Here is a 26261-nt window from a genome sequence, read left to right on the forward strand (position 1 = left end):
GGCTCTACGACGTCTACTACAGGCCCAGAAAGTGCTACCCTTGCTAGAGAGTCGGCAGTCTCGTTGAATGTGATCCCTGCATGACCAGGAACCCAAAGAAGATGAATTTCAGTGAAGTGAGGTGGCAGGAGTGACCGAAACGTCCGCAGAAGGGGAGTGTCTTTAGGGGAAGAAAGGGCTAGGCATACAGAAAACGAGAGTGTCCTCTGCCTCGTCGGCATCCGGCGCATACCCACATATGGGGGTTTGCCCGTTGTGGCTGATGCTCGTCCCAATTACTACCATGTGTGCTACGAACATACTTGCTACAAAATAAATGAATGAATGAATGAAACTTTATTGGCACAAGGATGGCGACTCGGCCTATGTGGGGGCCGAGTCGCCCCCCATATAAATAAATAAATAAATAAATAAATAAATAAATAAATAAATAAATAAATAAATAAATAAATAAATAAATAAATAAATAAATAAATAAATAAATAAATAAATAAATAAATAAATAAATAAATAGCTATTGAACTGTGGGTGCTTACAAGGGAGCTTGACGCCTTAGCCAGTCCAGCCACCCCTGTACGAGGCTGCGCAACGCCAGTGACGTCTTCCCACTGCTAAGTCTGCTTCAATACAAAGTCTTCGCAAATATATTAAATTTGTTATGAAGGGAGAAGTTCGTTTAGTTTTGCGAAAGTGTATCGCATATTGAATAATAAAAGGGACACCGCATGTGCCTCGCGGCGTGGCTGCAATGACCGTTTACTGCAAGATTAGGCAAAGGACGCTAGTCACGCGAATTTGTCCACGTTGCCGGACACGTTTCCTCACTACAGACGATGCAGATGAAGCACGTGAGATACGCAACCTTCAATCCGTGTTTGTGGCTTCGTTTACATCTTTTTGACCCGGCCTGCACGGAGAGCGAGAAAGCGTCGGAGAGAGCTGACAGCGTCTAAATGTCCGAGGGTATCACGCTGCAGTCTGTTTTCAAGCCAGCTAAATTACCCGCTGACTGTCGCCAGCGATATTCGGGTTCTCCTCAATGGGCCTACGCATGAGGTCAAGGGTGTTGGGCAGGTTCCTCAGCACACAGGCGCTGTAGAACCAGCGCATGGGAAATGAGCCAGGCATGGCGTGCCACTGGCCCTCCTCCACCGAGTAGTACTCCAGGCAGCGCTTGCAGTCCTTGTAGTTCGTCTCGGCGATGGCGTAGATCTTGTCGTTAAGTACCGCAGCCGCTACCTTGCCCCTCATGGCCTTTTGCTTTGACTTTGTTGACCACTTGCCAGTCATGGGGTCATAGACCTCCAAGACGTCGGATGGCTCTGAAAGGCCCCCGATGGCGTAAATCTTTTTTCGGTACGTCACCAGACCAGGCAAGATCCTGCCCGTTTTCATAGGCTCGACGAGGGTCCACTGGTCGGTATCGGGGTCGTAAGCTTCCGCCGACCGGAGTGGCTCGCTCGTTGTGGCAGGGTCGTAGGCCACAGCCGACCGGAGCGGCTCCGTCGGGGAAATGCCGCCTACTACGTAGATGCGACCTGAGCAGGACGTGGCGGCAGCTCCAAGCCGTGGCTGGTTCATTCGGCCTACTGCTCGCCACGTGTCCGTGTCGGTGTCATACGCTTCTACGGTGTCTAATATATCACTGCCGTCCGTCGTGCCGCCGATGCAATAAATAGAGGCCCCTATTACGGCGGCATGAAATAACGCCCTGCGCTGGCTCATGGGCTTTATGGGCGACCACTTCATGCTGACCGCATCGAAGCAGTAGTTGAAAGCGGATTGCTTATTCAGGTCAGTCCCCAAGACGTATATCTTGTGTCCAATGGATGCGGCCTGGGGACCGAACACGGTCTGCGCTGTGAACTCGGTGCGCAGCATGCTCCACTCGTTGGTTTTGTGGTTATACAACTCCCAGGTGTCGCTCCTGGGGCCTCCGCACACGCCTCCGTAGAGGAACAAGATTTCGGCGGGTGCCCTGTGGACGAACAAGTGTCGAACTGAGTCTGCTGGGGACGCGTTGTGGCCGGCTGTTTTGAGGTCGTAGCAGCGTTTGACCTTGAAGGACAAGTCCCCGTCGATGAATGCTTTCCGCATGACAACCTTCCTCAGGTACCTGCTGCTCATGAGGCCGAATCGTACAAGAGGTAGCAACGTGGCCAGGCACCGCCTTCGCTCCTTGTAATTGGCCCGGACCCAGAGCATGGCGACCTTCCACACGACCTCTTCCCGGCACACCTTCAGCTCATCCGAGCCGAGCAGGTCCTCAAGGTGCGCCAGGCTGAGCTTACGGAAGTCGGGGTCGGCCGAGTAGGCGAACTCGATGTTGTCGAGCAGGAAGCGGAAGGCGCTTTCGAAAAGGCCCGTCAAGTGGTAGAACTTCGCGAATTCGAGGACCATGACGGCGTTGTCGACGTCCATGTTGCTCGAGACGAACGCGCAGCACTGTTCCCGGAGGCCGTTCACGAGTAGCTGGTCCGCTGCGACCGTGAGGTCTTGAACATTGGCCACAGTTATCTCCACAAGCCCCGTAGTGCAAAAGGTGACGATGGCCTGCAAGCTCGCCATGCTCACTCCGGGGATCTCGTAGTCGCCTTGGCACGGCTTTGATAGGGGTCCGAAGAAGAGCGCTTGGAAATATCTGCTGCAGGCGCTGAGCCTCTCTTTGGGGACCGTAACGGCTCCGCCGTCGATTGTTCGTAGCGTGGCCAGAGTAGTTGGGGAGTCTTCATCCATCGCTCTAACCCTGACGCCGAATTTCAATTTCTGCTCACAGTTCTCCGGTAGTGATGGTCAGAACTGACCACGGCTCCTAGGACGACAGCATCTCGACAAGCCCAGCAAGGCTCTTGCCTTCGGTGACGTCCGGGTGATCCAGCGACAAGCTTTAAGGTTTCTAGCGCTGCGGGAACAGCAGTCAGCTTCGATGCCTCGACGAGGTCGAGAAGCGCCTGCACGGGCTCGTGGCAAACAGCGCGAGAATGTAAAAGAAGAGAATAAGGACTCAGCGATTTCTCTCCGAGGATGGTTTTGTTTACTCGCAAACCTTATAAAATTTCTCATTATTTATCCATTTCTTCCAATTTTTCCCTTCTACGTTTTACTTCGCCTGAAATGCTACCACCGGCATTAAATTAATTTTATGCGGAGCCCTGAAGTAAGAAAAGACCATTTTATTCAAGCACTGAAGATTGGCCTATCCTCTGTTTGGGTATGTGTCATTCAGCAAGGGGTATCATCATCATCATTCTCTCTCCGATTGTTGGGAGGGTGCAGCACCCCTCATTACATGGATACAAAAAATTACCTTGGTATCAGGTCCGCAATTAGCAAAAAAAAAATACCTGGCAATCTGCCTAAGATACACGACATACAGCAGCGGTGTTAAAGTAAGGCTATGTGATTAGGATGATTATCCAAGGCCGATATTTTATACAATACTTCTTAAAGTTATAGCTTAAAACTGAAAAAAAAAATCCCGAACATACGCATGTGTTATGTATTTATATACCGGTATCGATCGGGGGCAGAAGACCTAAAGATTTAAAAATTCAAATTTTCAGGGTTTAACGCTTCGAAGTTCACGAGGCGCGCCATCGGCAAATGAACTAGAATTGAAAGCAAATAAAAGTCTTGTAGAACTAGGAAAATGGGCAGATTTCAATGGACTGAAAATAAATACTAATAAAACTAAAGCTATTTTGTTTCGCACTAAGAATACGCAACTTGACCGCGTTATGAATTTTGAGCTATGTGGCGCGAACATAGAAATAGTCAGATCATTTAAAACACTGGGTGTAATTTTCTCAGAGAGCATGAAATGGAACGAGCACGTACAGTATGTCTCATCGAAGTTATCTCGCACTACTGGCCTTACTTTCGTTAACAAACAGATCCTCCCTACTCGGGTGAAGCTTCTTATTTATAACTCCCTGTTTGCTTCGCACCTAAATTACAGCTGCTTAATTTGGGGACATACGGGGGCTGTCAATCTACAAAAATTACATGTCTTACAGAAAAAAATGCCAAGAAACGTAGCAAACGTCTCGTATGATTATCCTTCGCATTTGTTATTTCGAAAATACGAAATAATGACTATCTATAATATGTGCATGAGCTATAAAATGGCAATAAAAAGCCCAAGTAATTTCTTTCACAGTTTAGCCGCTTTACAGAAACGACCCGTGATACACGCAACACGCAGCCGTGGTGTTTGGAACATTCCCTCGTTTAGAACAAACTACGGACAAGAAATGTTGAGACATAAAATTCCGGAGATGTTCAACTTTTGCATAAATTCAAATATAAATTTGATTACTGTGAAGAAAAGGGATTTACGAGTGTTTATTTGCAGCCGTAACGAAAGCTAATCGTGGCTGTTCTCTATTTCTGTTTTTGTTGTATTGAGTGCAATCGATGGTTTGTTCCTTTTCGCTATCTCACTGTCAAAAGTGGTTTTCTGCGTAAAAAGCGTTTTTAATGTTACAAATGTTGTTTGTATATTTCTGAACCGTGCGCTGGTCTACTATCAACGCTGCGTTGCCAAGCAAAAAGTGTTTCCTTGTTTATGTTTAGTTCTAGTTTTGAACTGTTCGTGTCAGCCCTACGTTGCGGTGTAAAATGGAGAAGTTTTTTTCTGGAGGTGTTTTCTGTTGTTTGTTTCTTTTAATATTTTGCTTTGCTGTTTTACTAGCCTGCTAGTTCTTCCAGCGTTAAAGAAAGCGTTTGTGAATTTTGCGGCCAATTTCCATTTTCCTTTTCTTTTCTGTTTCTTTTTTTTTTCGGAACACCTGTAAATACAGCGCCATTGCTTTTTTTTTTTGTTACTTCCTTTTTTAGCGCTTTGTGCTGTGCTGCGTGCCTCTTGAATTATCTATGTATTATTCGAGGAGGAGGGAGCGCCGTCAAGCTAACCAGATTAGCTTTTTTTTCCCTCTCATCCTACATCATTGTGGATGGCAATATAAAGGCATTATAGTCGAAGGCCCCAGATAAATTTTGACTACCTGAGGGGGTCTTTAACGTGGGCCGTTTCCGCTATCGAGGCACACTAAACCAGGTAATTTTTAAACAACACTACCGAAGACGCGGCAAAACGGCATCTCTGGACACTATTTTGCAACTGAAATGCTGCGAAGCACGGTATGTATCTTTGATTCGCGTTCGGAACAACGCAGTCGCGCGCAGCCGCAGAGCAGGGAGGGCAAGCTAAGATGACAACAGCTGATCGACTAAAACGCATAAACCACAAAATGGCGGCGTCCATGCACCATTGCAGTGCAAACAAATGTCACGTCATGCGAACTGACCAATGATCATGGCGGCGGAACGGAACAAAAGGAGAAAAGAGTGCCAATACTCTGAAACCTCATCTGGTGATACTAGTTCCAGCTATGGTGAAAACACCGCAGCCTTTGCAGAGGTTGCGGTCAATTAGTGTTCACATCCCTGAAAAAAAAAAGAATGTATTGTTTCCTCGCAAGAATGACGGCGCCTCCACGCACAGAATCGCCCTGTCGGAGCTGCTTTACAGAAATGCAAGTATTCCCAAGATATGAAGTTTTGCACGTGCATTGAGGAGCTTCACGTAAAAGGACAGCTTCTCGACGTAAATCCAAAGTCGAAAAAATTTGCGAATGTTCAATTGAACGGAAATGCTCGAAAATAAAAAAAAATACTTATTGAGCAGGAACATATGGTAGAAATGTGGTTTACACAAGTGTACGCCGAAGTTTGCATAGCTAAGAAGCGGGTCTAGCTTTAACCGTAAATTCTCGGTGCTGGCCACTATATAGGTACTGATCGGTACAGTCGGTATTGATTTCTACGACCGCTACATTTTATACAAGCAGTCGCCGGTCGCACTGCGAGTGGAGCGAAGCTGGCGAGGTTGGGGATTACATTAAGCACCACCTGACAGAGGGAGCCGTCCCTAAACAGCAATTTTTCGGCCCGCCGGCTCGCATTGTCGCCGGCTGCTATGGACAGGTCATAATCTACAAATCCGGTAGTGCAACCAAGCTCACTGCGTGTTAGCCCCTAGACCGGTGACTGCGCTTTCACTGCGCGCTCTCGGTGCGAAAACGAAGCTATCGCTCGACAATCTTGGTTTAAGCGCGTTCAACCACGGCGAGGTATTTGAAAGTGTGGTGCACACCTTCCGTCCTTTGCATCTAGAGCGAACATGATGCCCTCCCCAGTCTTAAGTGAGGTGGCGCTCTTCCAAACCGGTAACCGACACAGAGCCCCGCCCGGCCGCCACATGAACCGCCACACCGGCGACCACCCGCTTCACCCAATTTGAATGAGCCGACGAACTTCCAGCAAACGTGATTATGGTTCGGGTGCAACCCCACGTTGCAATGTATCCGCGCACGTCTCTTGGCGGACATGTGAAAACACTTTCTGAAAAAAAAAGTTATTTATACCCCTTCCCTTTAAGCTCAATAAACGTTTTGCCACCACATTTATATAACTAGCATGACTAGCTCATATTTGTTAATTACCTTTTTGTATTAAAGGTTTGGAGGCAAAATTACCTATTTACTGCAGAGTTAGCGCAAATGAGCTAAAGCGGTTTAATGACCCCCAGCGCTGCAGCTTTAATTCTAATTAATTTTCCATTCAGTAGCGTGGGTCGAACAAATCGCTGACGTGGCAGGCATGGCAGGCGACTGTGGCGCTACGATGACCCTTCATGGGAATGGACACTGGTAGCGCGGGAAATGCGCCTGCGTGTCGGTTCTGCGGCAGCCAATTGGACTGCGCCGAAAATATGTTCCGCGCAGCTTGTTGAACATGGTTGACCACTTGCCTTCCACCTTGAGCGAGGCGAAGCCGGAGTCGCTTCCGTGGCAGTTCTCCACGGCCACCGAGTATTTGCCGCTGTCATCGCAGCAGGCGTCCCGGATGAGCAGCTGTGAAGAGTCTTCGCTGGAGGACACGCTCACCCGACCTTCCGGCACCACCGCCTTGCCCTGCGAGCCGAGTACCGTCCACACTGTCTCCGACGGCTTGTCCGGACGAAAATCAAAGTCCTTCACCGACTTTGGCCACCTCCTATTTGCAGCACAGCGTGCAAGTGCAGGTATTATCAGTGCATTGACTCAACCCGCGTTGTTGCAGAGCTCTGCTAACAAATCGGCAGTAAACGCCAGCGCATCAGAACGTATCGCACTTCCGTGATAAACTTGCTTACCCAAACTGTGTTGGGGGACCTGAAGATACGTATGGTGGCTAGCACTTGGAGACGGACGAAGAACCCTCCTCATAAAATGATCTTTCACTCAAGAAAAACGCACAGCACGCACGACTGGGCTCGAATTAGCCGCCATTTCGGCCTTGCGAAAGTTGATGACGAATTCGAAGCTTTTTAGCACACAACATAGAGGTGACACAGAATTTAGATGAAAGGTGCGAGGGAATTTCATTTCTCTTGAGCGTTGGCGGTGGTCATTCCTTACAAGTACGCATACACGCACACACATTTACTTTGGCTCTACTGATCTTGAAAACGGTGCCTGATAACTAATCCACTCTAAATGCATAGCTTGCAAAAGCTGCAGGTCCAAATCATGTTCCGAACGGCGGCGACTTTGGCGGTGACCGCGTTCTAATAGCTCACACACTGGGACGTCAGTTTTGCAACGCCGCGCGCTTGGACGCCACATCGGAGGCACACTGTGTCACGAACTACGTCATACGTTCCCGGAGACACTCAGCTCAGACGCAAGTGACGAAATGCGTTTGCATCGGCGATCATGCGTTAGCTTTTGTTGTTGGCTCTTTCACTCTCACTTTTTAGGGAAGAGGTTCCGCCTCGACGCGAGCGGCAATATGCGTCTGTTTCGGCGATAAGCTTGATTTTCCGCTGACTTTCCCGCACCAACTTTTTCCGTGCGCGTCCGGAAGCCACAAAATCCTGTATACTAGACATAGAAGCTTCGCTTCAAACGCAGTCATCAGTGTGTTAACTATAAATGCCAAGACCAAACAAAGTTGAAGGCACTGTCGAAGCCACTGCCAAGAAACATGACTGGGCAGTTTTAAGACCCCCCCCCCCCCTATAACCGCCTAGTCGTGTTTCTTGGCAGTGGCTTTGGTCGGTGGAGGTCATATCACACAAACAGCATTCTGTGACGTCATACAGACCTCTCCAGGAAGTGGCCGGGAGTCGCCCTTGCTTCATCTTTTATCACGAAAGTGTTTTATTCCGGGATTCACGAAGATTTCACTTACGTCATATCAGTCACGGAAGTGACGCCAGTACAACGAATCAAGCGCTTGTAAAGGGTGCACCCCTGCACACAGGGTCTCCTTGCGGGGAAGCAACCTCTAGTACAAAGAGTACGTTATACTTCGGGTTGTTAGTTTTCGGGTTTTATATTTTAACACGAAAGTGTTTTATGCCCGGATACACCAAGATGTCACTGACGTCATATCCGTCATGAAAATGACGCCAGTACACCTTTGCCAAAGCGACCCGCCAGCAGGACGTTGCTCGCCAAGAAAACCCACAAGACACCCACCGACCAGCAAATCATGCTCAGCTGCAGATTTCGCTGCACATTTCACTTTCGTGTTTTACCGATTCCTATGACAGAGGAACCAACAACAGTTTCTTTAAAATTATCGCAATTATTTGCTCGAAGTTTGCGATACAGTCGGTACCACTGTTACCGGGACGTAGTAGTTTTTTTAACGAACCAAACTTGTATTTTGTCTTCCTGGCCCTTCAAAAACGGGGGATGAAGTGAATGCGCGAGCGGCGGCATAGGGAACGCCACGAACGAGTTTGTTGGGCCTGAAGCGGGAAACGAGGCTGCATGCACGGGCGAAAGTTGTGGCGCCAGCCTGGCAGCGTTGGATTTCCTCTGCTTCCAAGCGCGAGGGGGTGGCAGTTCCACCACGAAGGCTCCCTCGTGCTTCAGCGCACGGTCAGGCATACTACTGCGCCCCGGGTCGCTCCCGCCTCGGTCCCGGGACGCTTTCCGAACAGGCCACGGAGCGTGTGCTTGACGTCTCGTATCGACCGCGTACGGTGCCGTATACAAAAGGAACACCCGATTGTTTCTCCTTAACCCAATATTCCGGAGTGAGCTTGGATAGGAAATACAGACTGCGCACATGAGGAACGAAGACATAATTCGTGGGATGCGCGCTCTGCCGTACATGATTTGGGTTTCTTTTTAAATGACATCTGCACGGGAAACCACTTTCCGAAATGCGTGCATCGAAAAAAAAAAACGAAGATAAAACAAGCAGTCATGTTAAGGGAGCTAAGAGCAAAATCACTGTTGCACGTGACGTATTTCAGTACAGGCCCTATATTCTTGCACGGTTTTTGTAAACGTTTAATTCGTGTTTAGCTTGCTATTTTAAAGCGAAGCTTTCATCATTTTAGCGTTGCTGTCTGCAGTCCACCCAAAACGCACTGCAGGAAAGCCAACTTTGTCTGACGATGATAAATACCGTGGGAGAAATTAAGAAAAATCAAGACGCTCCCCGCGGCCGGAATCGAACCTGGGTCTCCGCATTATAAAGCCGACGGCCATCCGATTGCTCCATTCGGGCACAGACGAAGTGGTTTGGATTTGGACAGGGTTGCATGGAAGTGCAAAATTAGACAAAAAAATAATGCACCCCTTCGTCTAACGATGACGATGACTGAACGCGAAACTTTCTTTGCACGAAATCAAATGGCGAAGGGTCAAAGTCAAAGCCGCTGCGATTAAAAGTCCAAACTGCATGCGAGTCAATGTCAAAGCTCAGCGAGTCAATGTCCAAGCTGTCTGCGAGTCAAAGTCCAAACATAGACGACAACCAAGGATGCCAAGGTACTGCGCATGTGCAGTACTCTCTCTCTCTCTCCGCGGTCTCCTCTCCTTCGGGTGCGCTGCGCATATATATCCGGTGTGCCGCTCTCCGGCGGCCTTTCGGTCGACGGTTGCTCTCCGCTTGCGCTTGAACCCCCCTCAGCGTCGCATCACACCAGGGTTCCCGCGAGGGGAGGTGGGCGTAATTTTTTCAATCGGTTTTTGGGCGTCCCTCTTTTCTTTGAAGCCATTTTCAGCGCCAGTTCCATAATCCTTTCTGCCATATTGGAAGATCCATTTATTCTTTCTTGCGAGCTCGACCCAATGCCTTGCTGTGACTTTGGAAGCCCTCTTCACGGCATTTCCCGCACGTCCCTCGTACAAAACGAGCCTACCGCGCTCAGCGGTCACGCGTGCCTCGCGTAGCAGCAACATTGATTGACATTCGCTACTTTTGTTGACCACCAGTATCGGCATTTGGTCGACGTTATTCCCATTCCTTCGTTTTTTGCCGCACTTCTCTAGCTGCAGACTTCGTTCTACAACGCATACAAGCAGCGACGGAAGTCCCGGGAGCCGCCGAGGCGTCGTGCGGCGGACGCGGCAGGCAGTGAGAATCTAACCGGCCCCGCTTCGACTTGACGTCCACCTATAGGTGCTATGCGTTGAAAAGTTTAGCGGTCAATTTCTTCGCCTGGCAACACTGGAAATGGCCACAGACATGGCCGATGCGCCAAGGGCACGGAGCGGCTTGGGCCACTGCGCACGCACGCGGAAGAAAAAAAACACCGGTGTGCGTCATCTGCTCCGTTCCAATCCGATTATAAACGGTGGCGTCAACAGAGATGTTATTAATCGCACTCACATTGAACTCGAGGGAATACTGTGCGTTCGGTGAGGTAGAGTTTGTAACGTGAAACAGTCACGTCTTTCACAGTCGTGCTTAGCATGGACAAGTACCGCCATCCCGCGGAGCCCGACGTAACGAGTGACGGCGCACCACGGCCGGGCTAGAGCGGCGGCGCGTGCTGTGTTGATACGGCCTTCGCAGCGGCGGCGGCGGCGGCGAGAACAATGCAGCCCCGTCTCGACGTTAAGTTCCGCCACCAACGCGCGCACACCGCTGCTCTAGCCCGGCCGTGGGCGCACTCACACGGTTGCATGGAGGAGAACAGGGGTGCCATGATCTGCGGGCCGTGCGCACAACATCGCCTAGCAACAGACGCTTGGCCACAGATATGGCGGCGCACACTTGGTTGCCTGCATGCATTCCGCGCCATTGAATGCCGGCTATAGCAACTGCAAGCGCAGCGCCGACGCAGCCAATGCGGCTGATGCGTCCTCCTCTTCGCGTTATCTGTTCTCCTTTCGTTCGGGTGTTACGGATCGATGGCGCAAATTTTTCCCGACATGACCCATCTATTGCTCCCGCAATGTCGTGATTATGTCATCTTCTGTTGCGAGGTCGTTTTTGCGATCAGAGCGATGTATGTTTGGCGTGCGATATCCGCGTCGTAATTGTTTTCGTGGTGTCGGCTGGTGGTGAATTCAGCAGCAGGGGGCACCCCCTTTTCTTCTGGGGCGCATAAGTGGGCGACCACGTTTCAGCGCTGCCGCTGAGGTAGACGCTGAATAGTTCATGGCAGTAGAGACGGTGCAGACATGCAGACACGTGTCCAGCGTTGCGATTGTGTTCCCTCATGACCGTCGTCATGGTTTCCCACGTGGTTTCCTACTCCTCTCTGCTATTATGACAGAGAGGCTTCGCAAATAGCCCTTAATAGTTATACATATACGCTGCTAGCGTAAACGTGCTTTGCTACGTTTGTTTTAAGCAGGCTCAGATTACTCAAAATGGTATTGGCCTCCAGCGGTGCTTTTGTGTCCTCTGACTTCTACCCTCGCGATCCTCGTTTTCTTTGTTACTGTGATTAAAAGACTTGGTCAGTCGCCTGTAGTAGCTGTAAATATACGCTACTACCGCAAACGTGCTTTGCTACTTCCCTAATTAGCTTGCTAACATTACTGCATTCCTCAGTACATGTATCTAACACCCGCTTCTAAGTCGAAGGCCAGAACCCTATCATTATACGTCCAGCTTTAGTTAGCTGGAGACGAGGATCGGCCATGATGTCGGGGACTAGTTCTCGACTAGCACCACGTGAATCATTAAGCGCAACAAGTGGGCACAATTAGGATGTGGGCCTTCGCCCCTGCGCGGTGCAGCAATCTTGCGGAGTGTGAGTTGCCCCAAGCTGCGCAGTCACAGCGAGGACAGGGCGAATTCGGTGTTGCCTGCGTACTGCCGAGATGTTTCATTTGCTCAGACTTGCACTCTGGCAACGTGTACTGTTGGGGGGCCAGTTGTTAGGTCATATAAAGTAGATACAGCGCTAGGGCGAACAGAGGGACGAGAAGACGGCGGGACAAGCATATTAAGTAGACACAGCCCGAAGGCGAACAGAAACAAGAAAGACGACGGAAAAGCGCTGCCCTTGTCCCGTCGTGTTTCTTGTATTCGTTCGCATTCGCGCTGTGTCTGCTTAACATCTACTCTGGTCGCGCGACCAGCAGCAATGCACCATTCCAATATTCATGCTCATCCTTTACGCCATGCTGTGGCCACCAGCAGAGCGTTGATTGTGCTGTGCTTGATCTGACTGGGAAAAGTGCGTGGGAGATCACGATGTTTATGGAACGTGCAAGAGCAAAGCCCAGAAAACCATTGCCGACACATTGTTTAACAACGGATGGTCCAACTGTTTCGTCGTGAACTGGAAACCGTTGTTTCTTCTTTCTTTTCTCTTCTTTTTTTCGCCCCCACCACGGTGGAGCTGCGGAGCCAAACGACGCGGGTTCGATCCCAGCTGCGGTGGCTGCTTTTCAGATGGAGGCGGAAATCGAGAGCGCCAGTGTGGCGAGGTTTCGGCGCACGTTAACGATCTCCAGGTGGTCGAAATTAGTCCGGAGCCCTGCACTACAGCGCGCGTCACCGCCAAGGTGCGGCTTCGGCGCGTTAATTATACCCCCCAAATTAATTTTTTTTTTCAATTCAGTTCGAGCTTGTGAAGGTCGGCGTAAAGTTACAGACGTGTTAGCGGATACTTCTCATATGATTTGTTGCAGGATAGGTTCGATGAAACGAGTTGATTGATTGATTGTGGGGTTTAAGCCGCCGACGCAACGCAGGGGATGAGGCGTGCCGTAGTGAGGGCTCCGGATTAATTTTGGCCTCCTGGGGATCTCTAACGTACGCCGAAATCTCGTACACACAGGCGTTTTTGCTTTTCGCCTCCCTCAGAAAAGCGGCCGCCGCCGGGAATCGAACCCGCGACCTCGTGCCCAGCAGCGCAACGTCTTAACCACTGAGCCGCCGCGGCGGGAGATGAAACGCGTCAGAGCCGCCTTCTGTAAGCACACTCCCACCGTAGACGGCCATGTATGTACAGCAGGCGGGAATTCTGTAATGTTCACAACTTCACTGCGAACAAACTAATCACACAAAGTAAATGAATTCAGCGTAATGACAGAGTCGTCTTGGCGGCTAATTTCAGCATATTTCTTTCAAGATACTTAGATTAGACCAAGACCTGCAGAAAATTTGACCCTAGCCCTGGAGGGGGCGCGTGGCTGAGCGAGCGCGTGCGAATCTTCCGTCGACGCGACTTCGGCCGGGAAACCGAGACATTACAGCTTCGCTGTAAAACTGTTCTTATGAACACACGGCGCACGCGCACTTGGTGCTGATTGACCACTGACTATAGGCAGCTGCTGTGGGAGGAGATTTGTTACCGTTTGTTTACTGGGTGGCTCAACTGAGCGACTGTAAAGGCAGGTTCTTACGCTGTCGCCAAATTGGAGCGCACTCTCCACTATGGGCGGCAGCCATGCGGCCATGCGCATGCGTTCCTGATTAGGCCTAGCGGGCTTTCGTGTGAGGTTGCTCACCCGCAACGAAAAGCCTCTTTAACCCTCCCTATTTAGGGCTAAGTGCTGGAAGTCAACGTACAAGAGGATTTATATAGCAGCAACGCAAGACTCCGACTGCCCGGTGTCTGAACTTGGAAAACCGTCTGATCTTGAAAAACACGCAAGGAACACAACGAAACAGGCAGGCGCAAATGTGCGGGAGGTCAGACGTGCCTTCTGTATTTTGCATTTGTTCCTTGCGTGAAACCAAGTTCTGTTTTCCGACCATGCTTTGCTACAATGACATATACTTTCTTAGAAGAAAACTTCTCAGGCGATAACCGCACTGTGATGCGACATACAGCGACCGCTGTTGTCGTACGGCTACATGCAGTGATGATGGTTCAACAAGAAAGATACCTCACAGTGTGCAGGTGCAGTCAAAGGTAAACGGAGCACGGGTTCGGGCATTTAAGATAATTTCATTCTTATACCGATGTCAGCATAAATTGCGTAAATGAAAACGCACTTAAAAGGTGCTTGCTAGGCGCATGTTGGAGAAATTATCTTCAATTCTTTAAGCCGTGACCCGTTTACATTTGATCGCACCTGTACTTTCTGAAGTTGTCGCCTTGAATAAGAAAAAGAATCTGCGGCGTGGGCATGCTGCATACCCAGAAACGGCCATGTGAGATCGCCAGAGTGCCTTTAGTATGCAGCATCCGGTGCACTGCAGGTTTTCACAAAAGTAACGGGCTTTTGTTTGGCACGTGGGCTGCTGCCTATAAAAGGTCAAATGGGGTGGCAACTAAGGCCATGACCCTTTATTGTCGCCCGCGTACAGGCAGGCAACGTATTTTTAGTGTCACATTCACTTGATGAATTTGGTTCACTCGTCTGATTCCCCTTTTTTGCACGACAATTACTGCCTTGTTTTCTGGTTTTTTTTTTTTTTTACAAAAGACATCGCTTCTTCGCGCGTGTGCTCCCTTGTCGCCTTGCAAGCCACTTGTCTTTCCCCGCGGTTTTTTTTTTTTTTTTGGGGGGGGGGGAGGGGGGGGCACTTTGGGGACTTTCACAAGGAGTTATTGGCGTCGTTTTGATCTTAGAGCATTTTTATCGTGATTACCTGCTCCCTGTCTGTCTTAAGGATCTCAATGCCACGGTGACTAAACATCTGTTCTCTCTTTTTTGCACACAGATGGATTTGACACGTTTTGGTCAGAATGTCTCCCAACGCGTTCGGAGTGTGAGTCTTCACGAAAACATTAGAACATTTTACGCGAAAGCATGAGTAGGTGGCTCATGTAGCGAAACAACCACGTCCGTCGACAACAGGGGCGGTATTCTCGTAACTGTCCCTTTTGAAAACGTCCCTTTTGAGTCCCTTTCATCGTGACGCACTTCCGGTTAAGCAGTGGGCGTTGGCAGTAGGTTTGTTGCGCTTGCGTTACATGGAGGCGAAAAGCAAAAACGCCCGTGTGTACGAGATTTCGGCGCACGATAAAGATCCCCAGGTGGTCGAAATTAATCCGGAGCCCTCCACTACGGCGCGCCTCATCGCCTGCGTTGCGTCGGCGCGTTAAACCCCCACAATCAAAAAAATCAAATCATCAATGCGCTTGCGTTACGTCACTTCCGGTTGTTTGCTTTTAGCCAATCAGGGCTCGCCAAAAGGGACACTTTTGAAAGGGACGCAAAAGGGACAAAACTCGAGAATACCGCCCCAGGAATCCCCATTCCGCGTCCCGCGTCGTGTGGCTCCACAGCAAGGACTGAGGAGCCACCCAAACTGATGGCGGTGCAGCGGGAGACACGGGAGTACGCCGGCCATACGTTCCGCCGTGATGATGCGATTGCCGCTCAAAGTGAATTTTTGACCGGTATTACCATTTTTGACTGCTATTACCATATGGATTCTTCAATCCTGGCTATTCTTCAAACACGGCTGGGCCCACACCATTTGCGCCACATGGACGCATGACACTTCGTGTTGTTCGTAAGCTCCGCGAACTGAAGCAGCACTGCAGAGGCGCCTCGCACTGCTTAGAGGCCGCGGCCTCTCGTGCACTCGCGCACGGACCGTCCTCACTGTACGTGCACCGAATAAAACTAAAATATACAGCTAGTGCATTCGCAGCTGTCAGACATAATAGAAGCGTAACGAGCAGTTCACACATTACATCGCTTTGACACTGTGAGTAGCGATTATTTGTCAGAAATAAAAAAGAAGTAGAAATAAAAAATAAAATGAGAAATGTCTATATTATTCTCCCTCTTACGTTGGTTATACAAAAATAAAAACGGGAAAACAAAACAGAAATAAACAAAAATGTAAAAAAGCACAAACGAGGTAGCGCCTTCAATCGGCACAGGAATGCAGAATCGCAAAGTTGACACAATAATTCGTTCATCATCATCATCATCATCAACAACAACAGCCTATTTGGCTCCACTGCAGGACGAAGTCCTCCCCCATCGACCTCCACCCGTTTCTGTCCTGTGCTGCCCGAGTCCATTCCTTGCCTCCGAATTTCCTTATTTCATCTCGCCATAGGGTTAACAGCCTTCCCTTTCTTCTAGTCCCGTCTCTAGGTGTCCGTTCTGTTGCCCTTGTGGTCCACTTCTTGTCAGTTCGTCGTACCACATGGCCGGCCCAAGTCCATTTTCTTTTCTTTTTCTTTTTCTTAACCTGAACATGATGTCCTCTATCCGGGTTTGCTACCTAATCCAGGTTGCTTGCTTTCTGTCCCCAAGCGTTACACCTAACATTATTCTCTCCATGGCACGTTGAGCGGACCTAAGCTTGCTTTCTAATTGTTTAGTAAGGCGCCAAGTTTCCGATCCCTATGTCATCACCGGCAGGACGCATTGGTTGAATACCTTTCTTTTTAAGGATAGAGGCATCTTACTTTTCATTATTTGCGAGTGCTTGCCGAATGCACCACATCCCAGTCCTATTCTGCGCCTGATTTCTTTCTGGTGGTTTGGGTCCGCACTGACAATCTGGCCAAGGTAGTTGTTTTCTTGTACTTGTAACAGTGTTTCGTCTCCTAGTCTAAAAAAGGTGCGTTCAGCATGTTTATTTATCATCACTTTAGTTTTATTCATGTTCTTTAGCCCCACAGGGAAGGTTCCTCAACCATGTTTTGGAGTTGCTATGCCATCTGCAAACCTTAAATGGCTCAAGTATTCGCCGTTTATCCGTAAGCTCAAGATTTCCCAGTCAAGCCTCCTGAATACACTCTCCAGACATGCTGTGAACAATTTTGGTGAGATGGTATCTCCTTGTCGCACTCCCCTTCGGTTCGGGAATTTATCACTTTGCTTGTGAAGTGTAATTCTCAATTCCTTGGTCCTTTAAGACATCCATCACTGCGGCGGTGCTTACTGAATCGAACGCTTTTTCATAGTCTATAAATATCATGTAAAGTGGTTTATTATACTCTGCGAATTTTTCTATTACTTGGTTGATGACATGGATGTGATCCATTCTAGAGTATCCTTTTGTGAACCCAACCCCCTTAATAATTCGTTATCATAGTGTATATGAAGATTATTTTTAAAGTAAAACAAAGAATCAAAAACACGAAATCAAGGAACTAAGAATAAACTAACAAAATCCCAAAGGCCTGGTAAACCCCCGCCATTACGCGATTACGACAAAACTGAAAAACGAAAAAAAAACGCAGACAAAAAATTGGTGAAGAAGCACCTATCGCATGACACGCATTATTTGTAAAGTATAACTGGCAAAATGAATACATTAAAGCGTTATAATAGAGTGAATTTAGGCCATTGATATCTATCTATCTATCTATCTATCTATCTATCTATCTATCTATCTATCTATCTATCTATCTATCTATCTATCTATATATATATATATATATATATATATATATATATATATATATATATATATATATATATATATATATATATATATATATATATATATACCAAGTTTACTGAAAGAAGAAGTCGCCCAAAGTCGCCCTGGGCCACTCCGAATTTGGCTCCATAAAGCCAAATTTAGCTGTAGAAACTCAAAACGCAGAAACTCCATCGCAAAGAGCTAGTGAAAGAACAAAACGAAAGAACAAAAACAATATATCAGACTAGATGCCACGAGAAAACGTAATGTTTGTCGAACAGAGAATTGGCTGATTGTAGGGTTTAACGTGCCGACGCAACGCAGGCGATGAGGCGCGCCGTGGTGGAGGGCTCCGGATTAATTATGAGCACCCGGGGATCTTTAACGCGCGCCGAAATCTGGTACACACGGTCATTTTTGCTTGTCGTCTCCATCAGAAAAGCGGCCGCCGCGGCCGGGAATCGAACCCGCTTCCTCGTTCTCAGCAGCGCAACGCCTTAGCCACTGAGCCACCGCGGCGGGTGTTGTCGAACAGAGAAGCGGCGTAAGGATACTTGAGGCGGTGCTTGGAATGCGTGTGCATTTCTTTTTGTTTTCCGAAACGTCGCCTGCTGCCGTCGTGCCTTCCAAGTATGTGGGTGTGACCTACCCCTTTGGTCCAAGTGACCCGCGGGGCGGGCATCCCGGCGAAGACGACGTCCAGCCGCACGTGGCTGCCGATGACCACCACCACTGATGCCGGACCGCGCACGATCCTGGCCGGCTGGGGCTCGTCGCTGCCTTCTAAAGCCAGCCTGCATGGGTCAACGAAACAACCAGAGCCCCGTGAAGAGGCACGTCCAGCGAAGTTTGCGCTCTGGTAAGATGTGCTATGCTGGGGTTTAGCTGTATTGATGATTTGCTGTGTTGAAATATAATGGCAGTGGCGCGATCTCTAGGTCACAGACTAAGGACACACACGATTGGTGGTTAGGGACAATGGCGGCGCACAAGCGGCCGCCGAAGAGTGCGCGGCATTGCGCAATGACCGGGGGTGGGGAAACGCCGTTCGTGGCGAGCAGTATATACGACTCGGAAAAGAGGCGGCGGCGGTGGAGAGGAGTATGAAGAGGGGCCGTCTGTAACCATGCTCCCTCTGCAGATGACCGTGCTTCACTGGGAAACTCACAATGTGGCAAAGTCAGCTAACAAAATCCAAGCCTACACCGCTATTTTTAAAGTTGGTTTCACCTCTAAACACAAATGCATTGCTGGCAAGACATATTTCGTTAAGCAATGTAAACCGTCGTATCAAGATATGCAGACCTTCAGGACCTTTTTTTTATTTTTTTATGGTATTTTTTTCCATAGAGTGAAAATTGTTGGTCTGCGCTCGGCGTGCCGCCGGAGACGATCTGCTGGATGCTAATGGCATCGCTACGCGAGCTCTGTGGGGCTTGCTCATGCTTGCACAGGGGCCCGTCTCTATCGGATACAATCGAATCAATGCCAAATTATTTTCACGTTTAGATGCAGAGTTGCAGGCGTCAAACGCAGAGGGACAAGGCTAAACAAAATGATGCCTTTTCTTCCATGCCAGAGGGGAGTCACGCTCAATTGACTGCCAACTGAGCTAGCATAACTTCAAAAGTTTTCCCTTTCAAGCGACCATTCGCTGCATATTTATCGCCGGTTCAGAAGCCTAACAGCTTCTGCTGCTACGGCCGACGGGGTCTTTTCATGAAAGGCAGATGTGAATGAACCAATAGAAAAAGAAACGCTATTTTTCTTGAAGTGTAACGGCTACTGAGAACTGTTGCATTAAAACAGCCACCTTAAGCGACTGCTTTAAAGCGATAGTTTATAGCGGCAGTTTAGAGTGACAGTTTCACCTCGCTGTAGTACTGTGGCGCTCTTTGCGTTTTGTTGTGGTCGTTCATTGCACTTTCGTTCTTGTTATACTGCTCTAACCTGCCTAAAGTTTCCAGCTCAACTACCCTAACCTGCCTAACGGGCTCCGTTTTTCCATTCCTTAGTGAAACACTTCCCTTACGAAGGCGGAATATTTACCCCTGCAAACAGATAGCGAACGAGTCTGGGAGGAAATTCTGTGCGTAAAAAGGAGTCGTCGCTTTGATTGTCTACGTAATCGACACTTAAAACCTCAATTTTTATAACGACTCTCTTCGATCCTCTAACAGCGAAATCGTACTCTTTACCTATTGCTAACAGTTACACAGCTAACACATGGCAAGAAAAGATTTAGGCCACTCTTTATCGTTGTGGCAGCGTGTCATATACTTCGACATGTGATCCAGCCGACAGTTTCACTTGGGGACCTTCTTCTGCTGTAATCATTGCCGTGCAACATGTATCTTGCCAAGTGGGATTTTGCATTTCTGGCTCCGCGCCCTACGCCCTAGTTCCGGCTGGGGTACAGAGACGCACCATTGATCTGCCCTGCTACATCGATCATTCGCTTGCACTACGTTAACGTATAATTTTGGCCCACAAAAAGTGTAATTTGTTGCTGCTAAAGCTGTGAAAGAGCACCCATCGTGCGCTCGATATTATCTCCGTTTTGAAATCGAAAGTAAGCTGTGAACAAGTCACCTTTCTTATGGCCTGGCCTGGGCGTCGTTTTAAATCAAGCCTGAAATTCTTGGATATGGGCAAACGAGAAATTGATGTTAGGCTCAAATAACGTGACCTTCGCTTGTCACTCTGACTGACATTATCTCATTTAGAGTCGCCTTACCATCAGTCAATGACGACATCAGCGAAAACCAGACCCTGCAACCTACGCTGCATGCCTTGCTCGCGCTCATAGCCAGTTGGGTGGTCTGGGGCAGATCCTCTTTCCTTCTTTCCCCTCTGGATAGCGCTGTTGGGAGCATACAAAGGCGTTCACAGACATTTTCTTCGTGCGCGTGTGCGCGACTAAGCACTGCTTGCTCCCCTGCATTGCTTCTTTGCTCCTATTGTTATTTTTAGGGCTCCTGTCTTAGGTCACTCTGCTTTTTCGAGCCCAAACACAAAAAGAACGACAGCTCTTGTCCACCGCAGCGTCTCACGAGTGGCTCGTGTCGCGGATCATTGTGCAACCTCACGTTATACGCTGTTACAGACAAGTCTTGACATTTGACCTGTGCCGGATCAACATTGTGGTAGTGAGCCGCATCTCCCTCTGTCTCTCTGTAGACATGCAGGATTAGCAAAAGGGCCGCTTTAAGCCGCAATTTGTCACGTTGAGTTAGCTTGTCAACAGGGATTCCAGTTTTTCAGCATATATATGATTTCAGTTGTTTCTGTTAAAAAAAGCGCCCTCTGGAGTTCGTGTGTAGTTTTGGGAAGGTCGAGCAACTTTGCATCGAAACAATGTTTACAACGAGGGGGACAGCCACAGGCTAAACTTGACGATATGGCGACGTGCTTGCTTTGTACGTGCGCTGTCTTCAGCTATAAAGATATGATCAGAACTGTTTTACTACAGACACGGAGATTTGACACTATCAGATACAAATCAAGGTTCCCACCTCGAGCCATTTTCTTTCGATTCTAGGCCACCCCGCTCGCCCCTGCTTTCAGCGCAGTCGTGGAGGTTTCCATCGAGACGTCCGTTGGCGTCCTCGTCTAGGTTACGATGACAGGATTCTGGCTGATGTGATGAACAGGTAGTGGTTTGAGGAATGTCGTTCTCTTGAGAATCGGCACACTGCAGCGCTTGCACGTCAGATTGTGAAATCGCCGCGAACTCGTTCGTTTCCGTGTTGTCGGGAGGCGTGTCCTTAGAAAGCTGAACGAGTCCATTCCGACACGGAACGAGCGAAACGTCGCTGCCACCACGTCGGGGGGCGTCCATGGCGCTGTGAAGTGAATTCTCGCAGTGTTTGCTGTCAGGGCAGCGGGGCAGCATGTCCGGCCCATCGCAGGCTGAAGCCACTACGCTTGGCTGTTGGCTGGTGGGCGGAAATGGCAGCGAGACCACGCCGTCGCCCGCGCGGCCGCTCTGCCTGGCCAGCCCCCGGGCAGCAGGATCCTTAGAGGGGCCCAAGCAGCAGTGAGGAGGCGGCCAATGCGTGCCAGGCGACGCCTGGAGAAGAGGCGATGCGCTCGTGGACCGGCTGCAAGAACAGAAGCACAGCAGATGTGTCACAAACTCGAGCGTACGACGTCTAAAAGTACCGTATAGTTTTTTTCATATTAGTGTACAGCGCCTAATTCTTGTTACAGTCGTCTGATTCATTCAGTTCGGTTCTATTCACCCCGAGAAAACACTGGAACTCTCTCGAACGAAGCAGCGGTAACACCGACCACTCGCTGGCTCGCCGGCAAGAAAATACCAAAATAAAAGCTCCGCCGCTCAGCTTTCACCGAAGCTTCGAGTTCTTTCGAGGGGGCGAGCGTAGCTTTGCCAGTGCTAAGGCGCGCCGATGATTCCAGAAGGGAGAAAGAGGGAAGTGGAAAGAGGTAAGAGGAAAGAGGGAGAAACAGGCCGTGGTGGTGCAGTTATAAAAAGAGAATCCGCGCCGAAGCAAATCAGCTACGTTTGGACGTCGTGATGTGACAACGGCTTCTGACAGTTTGTGCACCACACCATCGGCGACCCGCGCCCTGGAGGACTCCAACGTACTCCCGGGCCTCGAATCACCGTGATCGTTTCGGACGGCCTGGCCTACGACAAAGCCACGCTTCCCAGGTAGCCGAATCACCTCCGACAGCGGTGCATCGTCCGGCCCGGTCGGTGAATATTGTGGGACTCTGTCTCTCATATGCATCGAACTGTCTTTCTTTTAGCTAACTGCTATACCTCGTAACATTCATTGTTAGAGTTTCTTATTGTATCATTTTGTCTAATTTTGAACTGTTTCCCGCAATTGTATTCCTTCTAAGTTATCTCTCGTTAACGTTACACAATCTCGTGCTTGTACAGTGTTTTGCCTGCTCAAATATAATTTTCTTTCTGTTGTTGATTCGTTCAAGGCTCTGACTCGTTCTTACCGCTCTGGTCGGCGAAAGCCGCACATCAGACGGCCACCCCCTTCGTCACCTATGCCCCGTAGATTCGGTGGGGTTGTTTGCTCGCTTGAGTCGACTCCCCACATCTTCTAACAGCGCACCCAATTAAGGAAACGGTGACAAGATGCAAAGTGCTCTTTTAGTACACGAAGCAGTACCACTGTGGGTCGCGCTTTATGAAACCTCCTACTTCCACAGGCAATATCAGGTCGAAGGTTTCCACGCGACCGCTGCAGCTAACGGTGCATTATGGCCGGTGTGCCCCACCGCACACCTGCAGCGAATGCTGTGTTACTTGCGCGGCGCCGAATAAGCTCTCGGACGGAACTGCATAGTACTGGTGAAGTTGAAGTTTAGTGAAGTTGAAGTTTATTTTCTTTCCGCATACAGGGCGAAATGACGGAAAGACCGGGGGAAAAGCAAAAGGCCAGAAGCCTGACAGAGGCCTTTCCCCCGATGGCAGTTTTGCACGGCTATGCATTTGAAGAACATATTAGAAAAACTTACACAGCACACATCTTCGATGTACCCCAAAACACTATTTCAGAATTGCACACATGTACAAAAAAGCACAGTCCCTGAAAAGCATACATCTCGTAATAAATCAAAACATACAATGTTAGCATGGCACATGAAGGCAAACAAAAAATACAAATTTTGCCCGAAAGTGAAGCAGCTGGAAAAGAAAAGAAGAAAAAAAAGCACAAGTTCGAGAATGCTGTTTACATACATAATCTGATACATTACAACAATTGTATGTCATTTTTTATAAGTAGTGTTTTATATTTCTTCTTAGATCTTGTATTACTGAGGTCGATGAGGTAGCCAACTTTATTTAGAAGGGTAGGAACTTGGTAGTTTACTTGTTGCTTCCCATAGTTAGTTCTAGTGAGTGGTCTCTTTAATTGTGGTTTACGAAAAGTATAATGCGGACTTAGGGCGGAAGTGTCGCCAACGTGTAATGTGTTGCTACTGATGTAATGTAATAACTTGATATAGTAAACTTGGGTTGCTCTCAATATATCATGTTTTTTAAACAGTGGGCTGGTATGGAGAAGTCGAGGTGGGCCTGTATATCCTTCAAATAGCCTTAAAATCTTTTTCTGAAGTATAGTTAGTCTGTTGTAGTTTCTACAGGTCGTGGTGCCCCATACTAGCGTGCAGTAAGTTAACTTAGAAAAGAACAACGTGTAATACAGAACTTTCTTTAACCATCAAGGAATAAGCCGTGGCAATTTGTATAAGCAACCAATCGATTTGCTAAGTTGTACAGCTAGTTTATCGACATGAGTGTTCCAACTCAAGTTTTCCTGGAACCATACGCCTAAGAATTTTCCCGTTTTTACACGCTCAAGCTTAGCTCCACGAAAGACAATATCAATGTTTTTATCCATTGGTTTGTTAATAGGTGCAAAGATTATGTATTTGGTTTTTTGCGCGTTCAGCTGTAACTTATTTATGTGAAGCCATAGAGATAATTGTTTGAGATAAGCATTCACTATCTTTTGGAGTTGGGTAAGCGAAGATGCTGTAAAAAATATATTGGTGTCATCGGCATACATGATAAATTTGGGGGAGTCAGGAATATGGCACAGATCATTTATTTATATGATGAACAGCAATGGCCCAAGTATAGATCCCTAGGGTACACCATTTTTTATGCCTAAAATTGATGACGACGCTTGGTTCACTTTCACAAATTGGTTGCGGTTAGCTAAGTAGCTTTCAATTAATTTTAGCACAACGCCTCGAACACCGGCCTACGCCCAGCTCAAGCATAGGGGAGATGAAGCACATTTATTATTTTTAAGCTTGAAGGAAAGAAAAAAACATCGCTAAAAACTGGAGAAAGGATAAGAGACAAATGCAGCGTTTACTCTAGTGCCTCCTTTCTTGGTCCCGAATCTAGTGATATTTTTTTCCAACTTCAAATGTCGTACGAACGAGCCCAAGTTCGCACTATTGTTAAACATATTCCTTGAAATTGACGCGATGACCGCGGTAAAACCAGTTCTCGAGAGGAAAAATAAATTCTCTTGTCTCAATGGATGTTTCAGGAACACATAAATATTCTCTCGTTTTTTTTCCCTTACAGCAACCAGGGTGGTTTTATGATCGTTTTTCTGGCTCGTGTCCTGGGATTTGCTCATCACCTCGCATGGAAATTCACCCACTACCTGCACCCTCCTCCTACCCAGAGCAGGTGGCTGAGCGGGCTGACAATGACCAGCTCCCGGCTTGAGGACGAAGGTTATCTCCCCAATCGGGCCCGAGCAGCAGGGGTAGCCCGCGGCCTTCTGGAATAGGACGACGTTGCCGACCTTCCTATTGTTTTGTTTTGCTTTGCTCTGTTTTATATTGCCTCAAATGCCTTTCTTTCTTCCACTCCTACTATTTCGTGGCATTTCCCTTCTGTAGTCACAACCCACAAGAAGCCATGTCGCAAGCCAGGCGAAGTAGGAATGGAAGACAGTCACCTGTTATGGCAGCTCCCCATACGGCTCGCTACTGAAGCGACAGATTTCCTTCTAGTATATATTAGTACGAAAGTCTATCGGTGAAGCACCAACATTATGCCATGCTAAAAAAATCAATTAAATACGAAAGAGCTCAACGGAAAGCCAGAGCAGTACAGCAACCTTTTGCCGTAACTCAATGTCAACGACAGTTTCCGGCCCTGACTGTCTTCTCGAAATACCGCGAAAAGATTCCGCAGTAGCGAGTCATAGCAGAGCGAAAAACCGATCCCGGTACGGTGCCCGGTACACCTGCGCATGCGAACAACCAGTTTTCCCGCCTCTGCGCATGTGCAGTACCACCGGTCGCCTACCAGGTACCGTACCGGGACCGGTTCCCCGCTCTGCGATAACTCTCTAGTGTCGCGCGCCCGTTGCACGAGCGTGCTTCAAAGCGACGACCACGCGCCTTCCATACGCGCCGACGGGGACAGGCAACCCCTACAAGTACAGAGATATTTATTGGTGGCTGTTGCTGCAAAAGCTTCAGCTAAAAACCGGTGAGGCCACGAAATCTGAAAATCTTGCTCGAAAATACAATTTGAAATTTGGTTTTCTCATGCGCAAAAAACACCTTTATTGTTTTTAGATTTTGACTGCCCTTCACATTCTGCTTGCAAATACTCGTCAGCACGGTTAGGTTTTCTGCCTTTCAAACTATATCCGTTTTCTCGTAGCAGTGCGCATGGGGCATCATCAATGCTGGGTCAGATTTGGCCCTTCCTAACGGTTCTTCAAAACTAAAGTCGCCACCAATGCTTAAATTTAAAACTTTACTGAAATTTAAAACAACCAAAAACTGAAATCAAATTGGTGACGTGACAAGACAAAACAAAACGCGCACTAGAAGTCACCTTGCAGCAAACCGGTCTATATTAGATGACGTGGGGTTGCTGAAAACACTTCAGAACGGCATTCAGAAGTACCGCCTGTCGCCTGCAGTGTCTTTAACGGCATACTTTCCAGCCTGTTCTGTTGCCTTTACACGTGAGATGTGAACCACCGAAAGCTCCATCCAGATGAGTATCCAACACGGACGAAGATCTGCCGCTTCGTCACGTCGTCTCAACCCAAACGCAGGTGTGTAGGGTGATCAAGGTGCATGGAAATGACATGTTTGGACAATTAGGTTTGTGGCGACTGGGA

The 26261-nt window shown here is 48.4% G+C and overlaps 2 protein-coding genes across 3 annotated transcripts in view; both read right to left on the reverse strand.

Moving 5' to 3' along the window:
• Window positions 1–26261, reverse strand: part of LOC144156241 (myosin light chain kinase family member 4-like) — a 241332-nt gene that overhangs the window by 81913 nt on the left and 133158 nt on the right. For both annotated transcript variants that reach the window (XM_077688152.1, XM_077688151.1), the window contains exons 3-5: window positions 21117–21704; window positions 18251–18395; window positions 6815–6977 (exon numbers count right to left, since the gene is read on the reverse strand). In XM_077688152.1, coding sequence (XP_077544278.1) covers window positions 6815–6977; window positions 18251–18395; window positions 21117–21496 — 688 coding nt within the window. In that variant the 5' untranslated portion in view covers window positions 21497–21704. The remainder of the gene's footprint in view (window positions 1–6814; window positions 6978–18250; window positions 18396–21116; window positions 21705–26261) is intronic.
• Window positions 649–3233, reverse strand: LOC144173630 (kelch-like protein 10). The gene has a single exon (XM_077701974.1). It carries the CDS (start codon window positions 2734–2736, stop codon window positions 994–996), a length of 1743 nt encoding a protein of 580 aa, XP_077558100.1. The 5' UTR covers window positions 2737–3233; the 3' UTR covers window positions 649–993.

The sequence above is a fragment of the Haemaphysalis longicornis genome, unplaced genomic scaffold, assembly GCF_048455015.1.
Source record: "Haemaphysalis longicornis isolate Haplotype H1 unplaced genomic scaffold, Haemaphysalis longicornis Haplotype H1 scaffold_1, whole genome shotgun sequence".
Taxonomy (NCBI): Eukaryota; Metazoa; Arthropoda; class Arachnida; order Ixodida; family Ixodidae; genus Haemaphysalis; species Haemaphysalis longicornis.

Bases quoted from the DNA above. Each gene is read 5' to 3' on its own strand.
- LOC144173630 (XM_077701974.1), bottom strand. From the start codon at position 2,736: ATGGATGAAGACTCCCCAACTACTCTGGCCACGCTACGAACAATCGAC.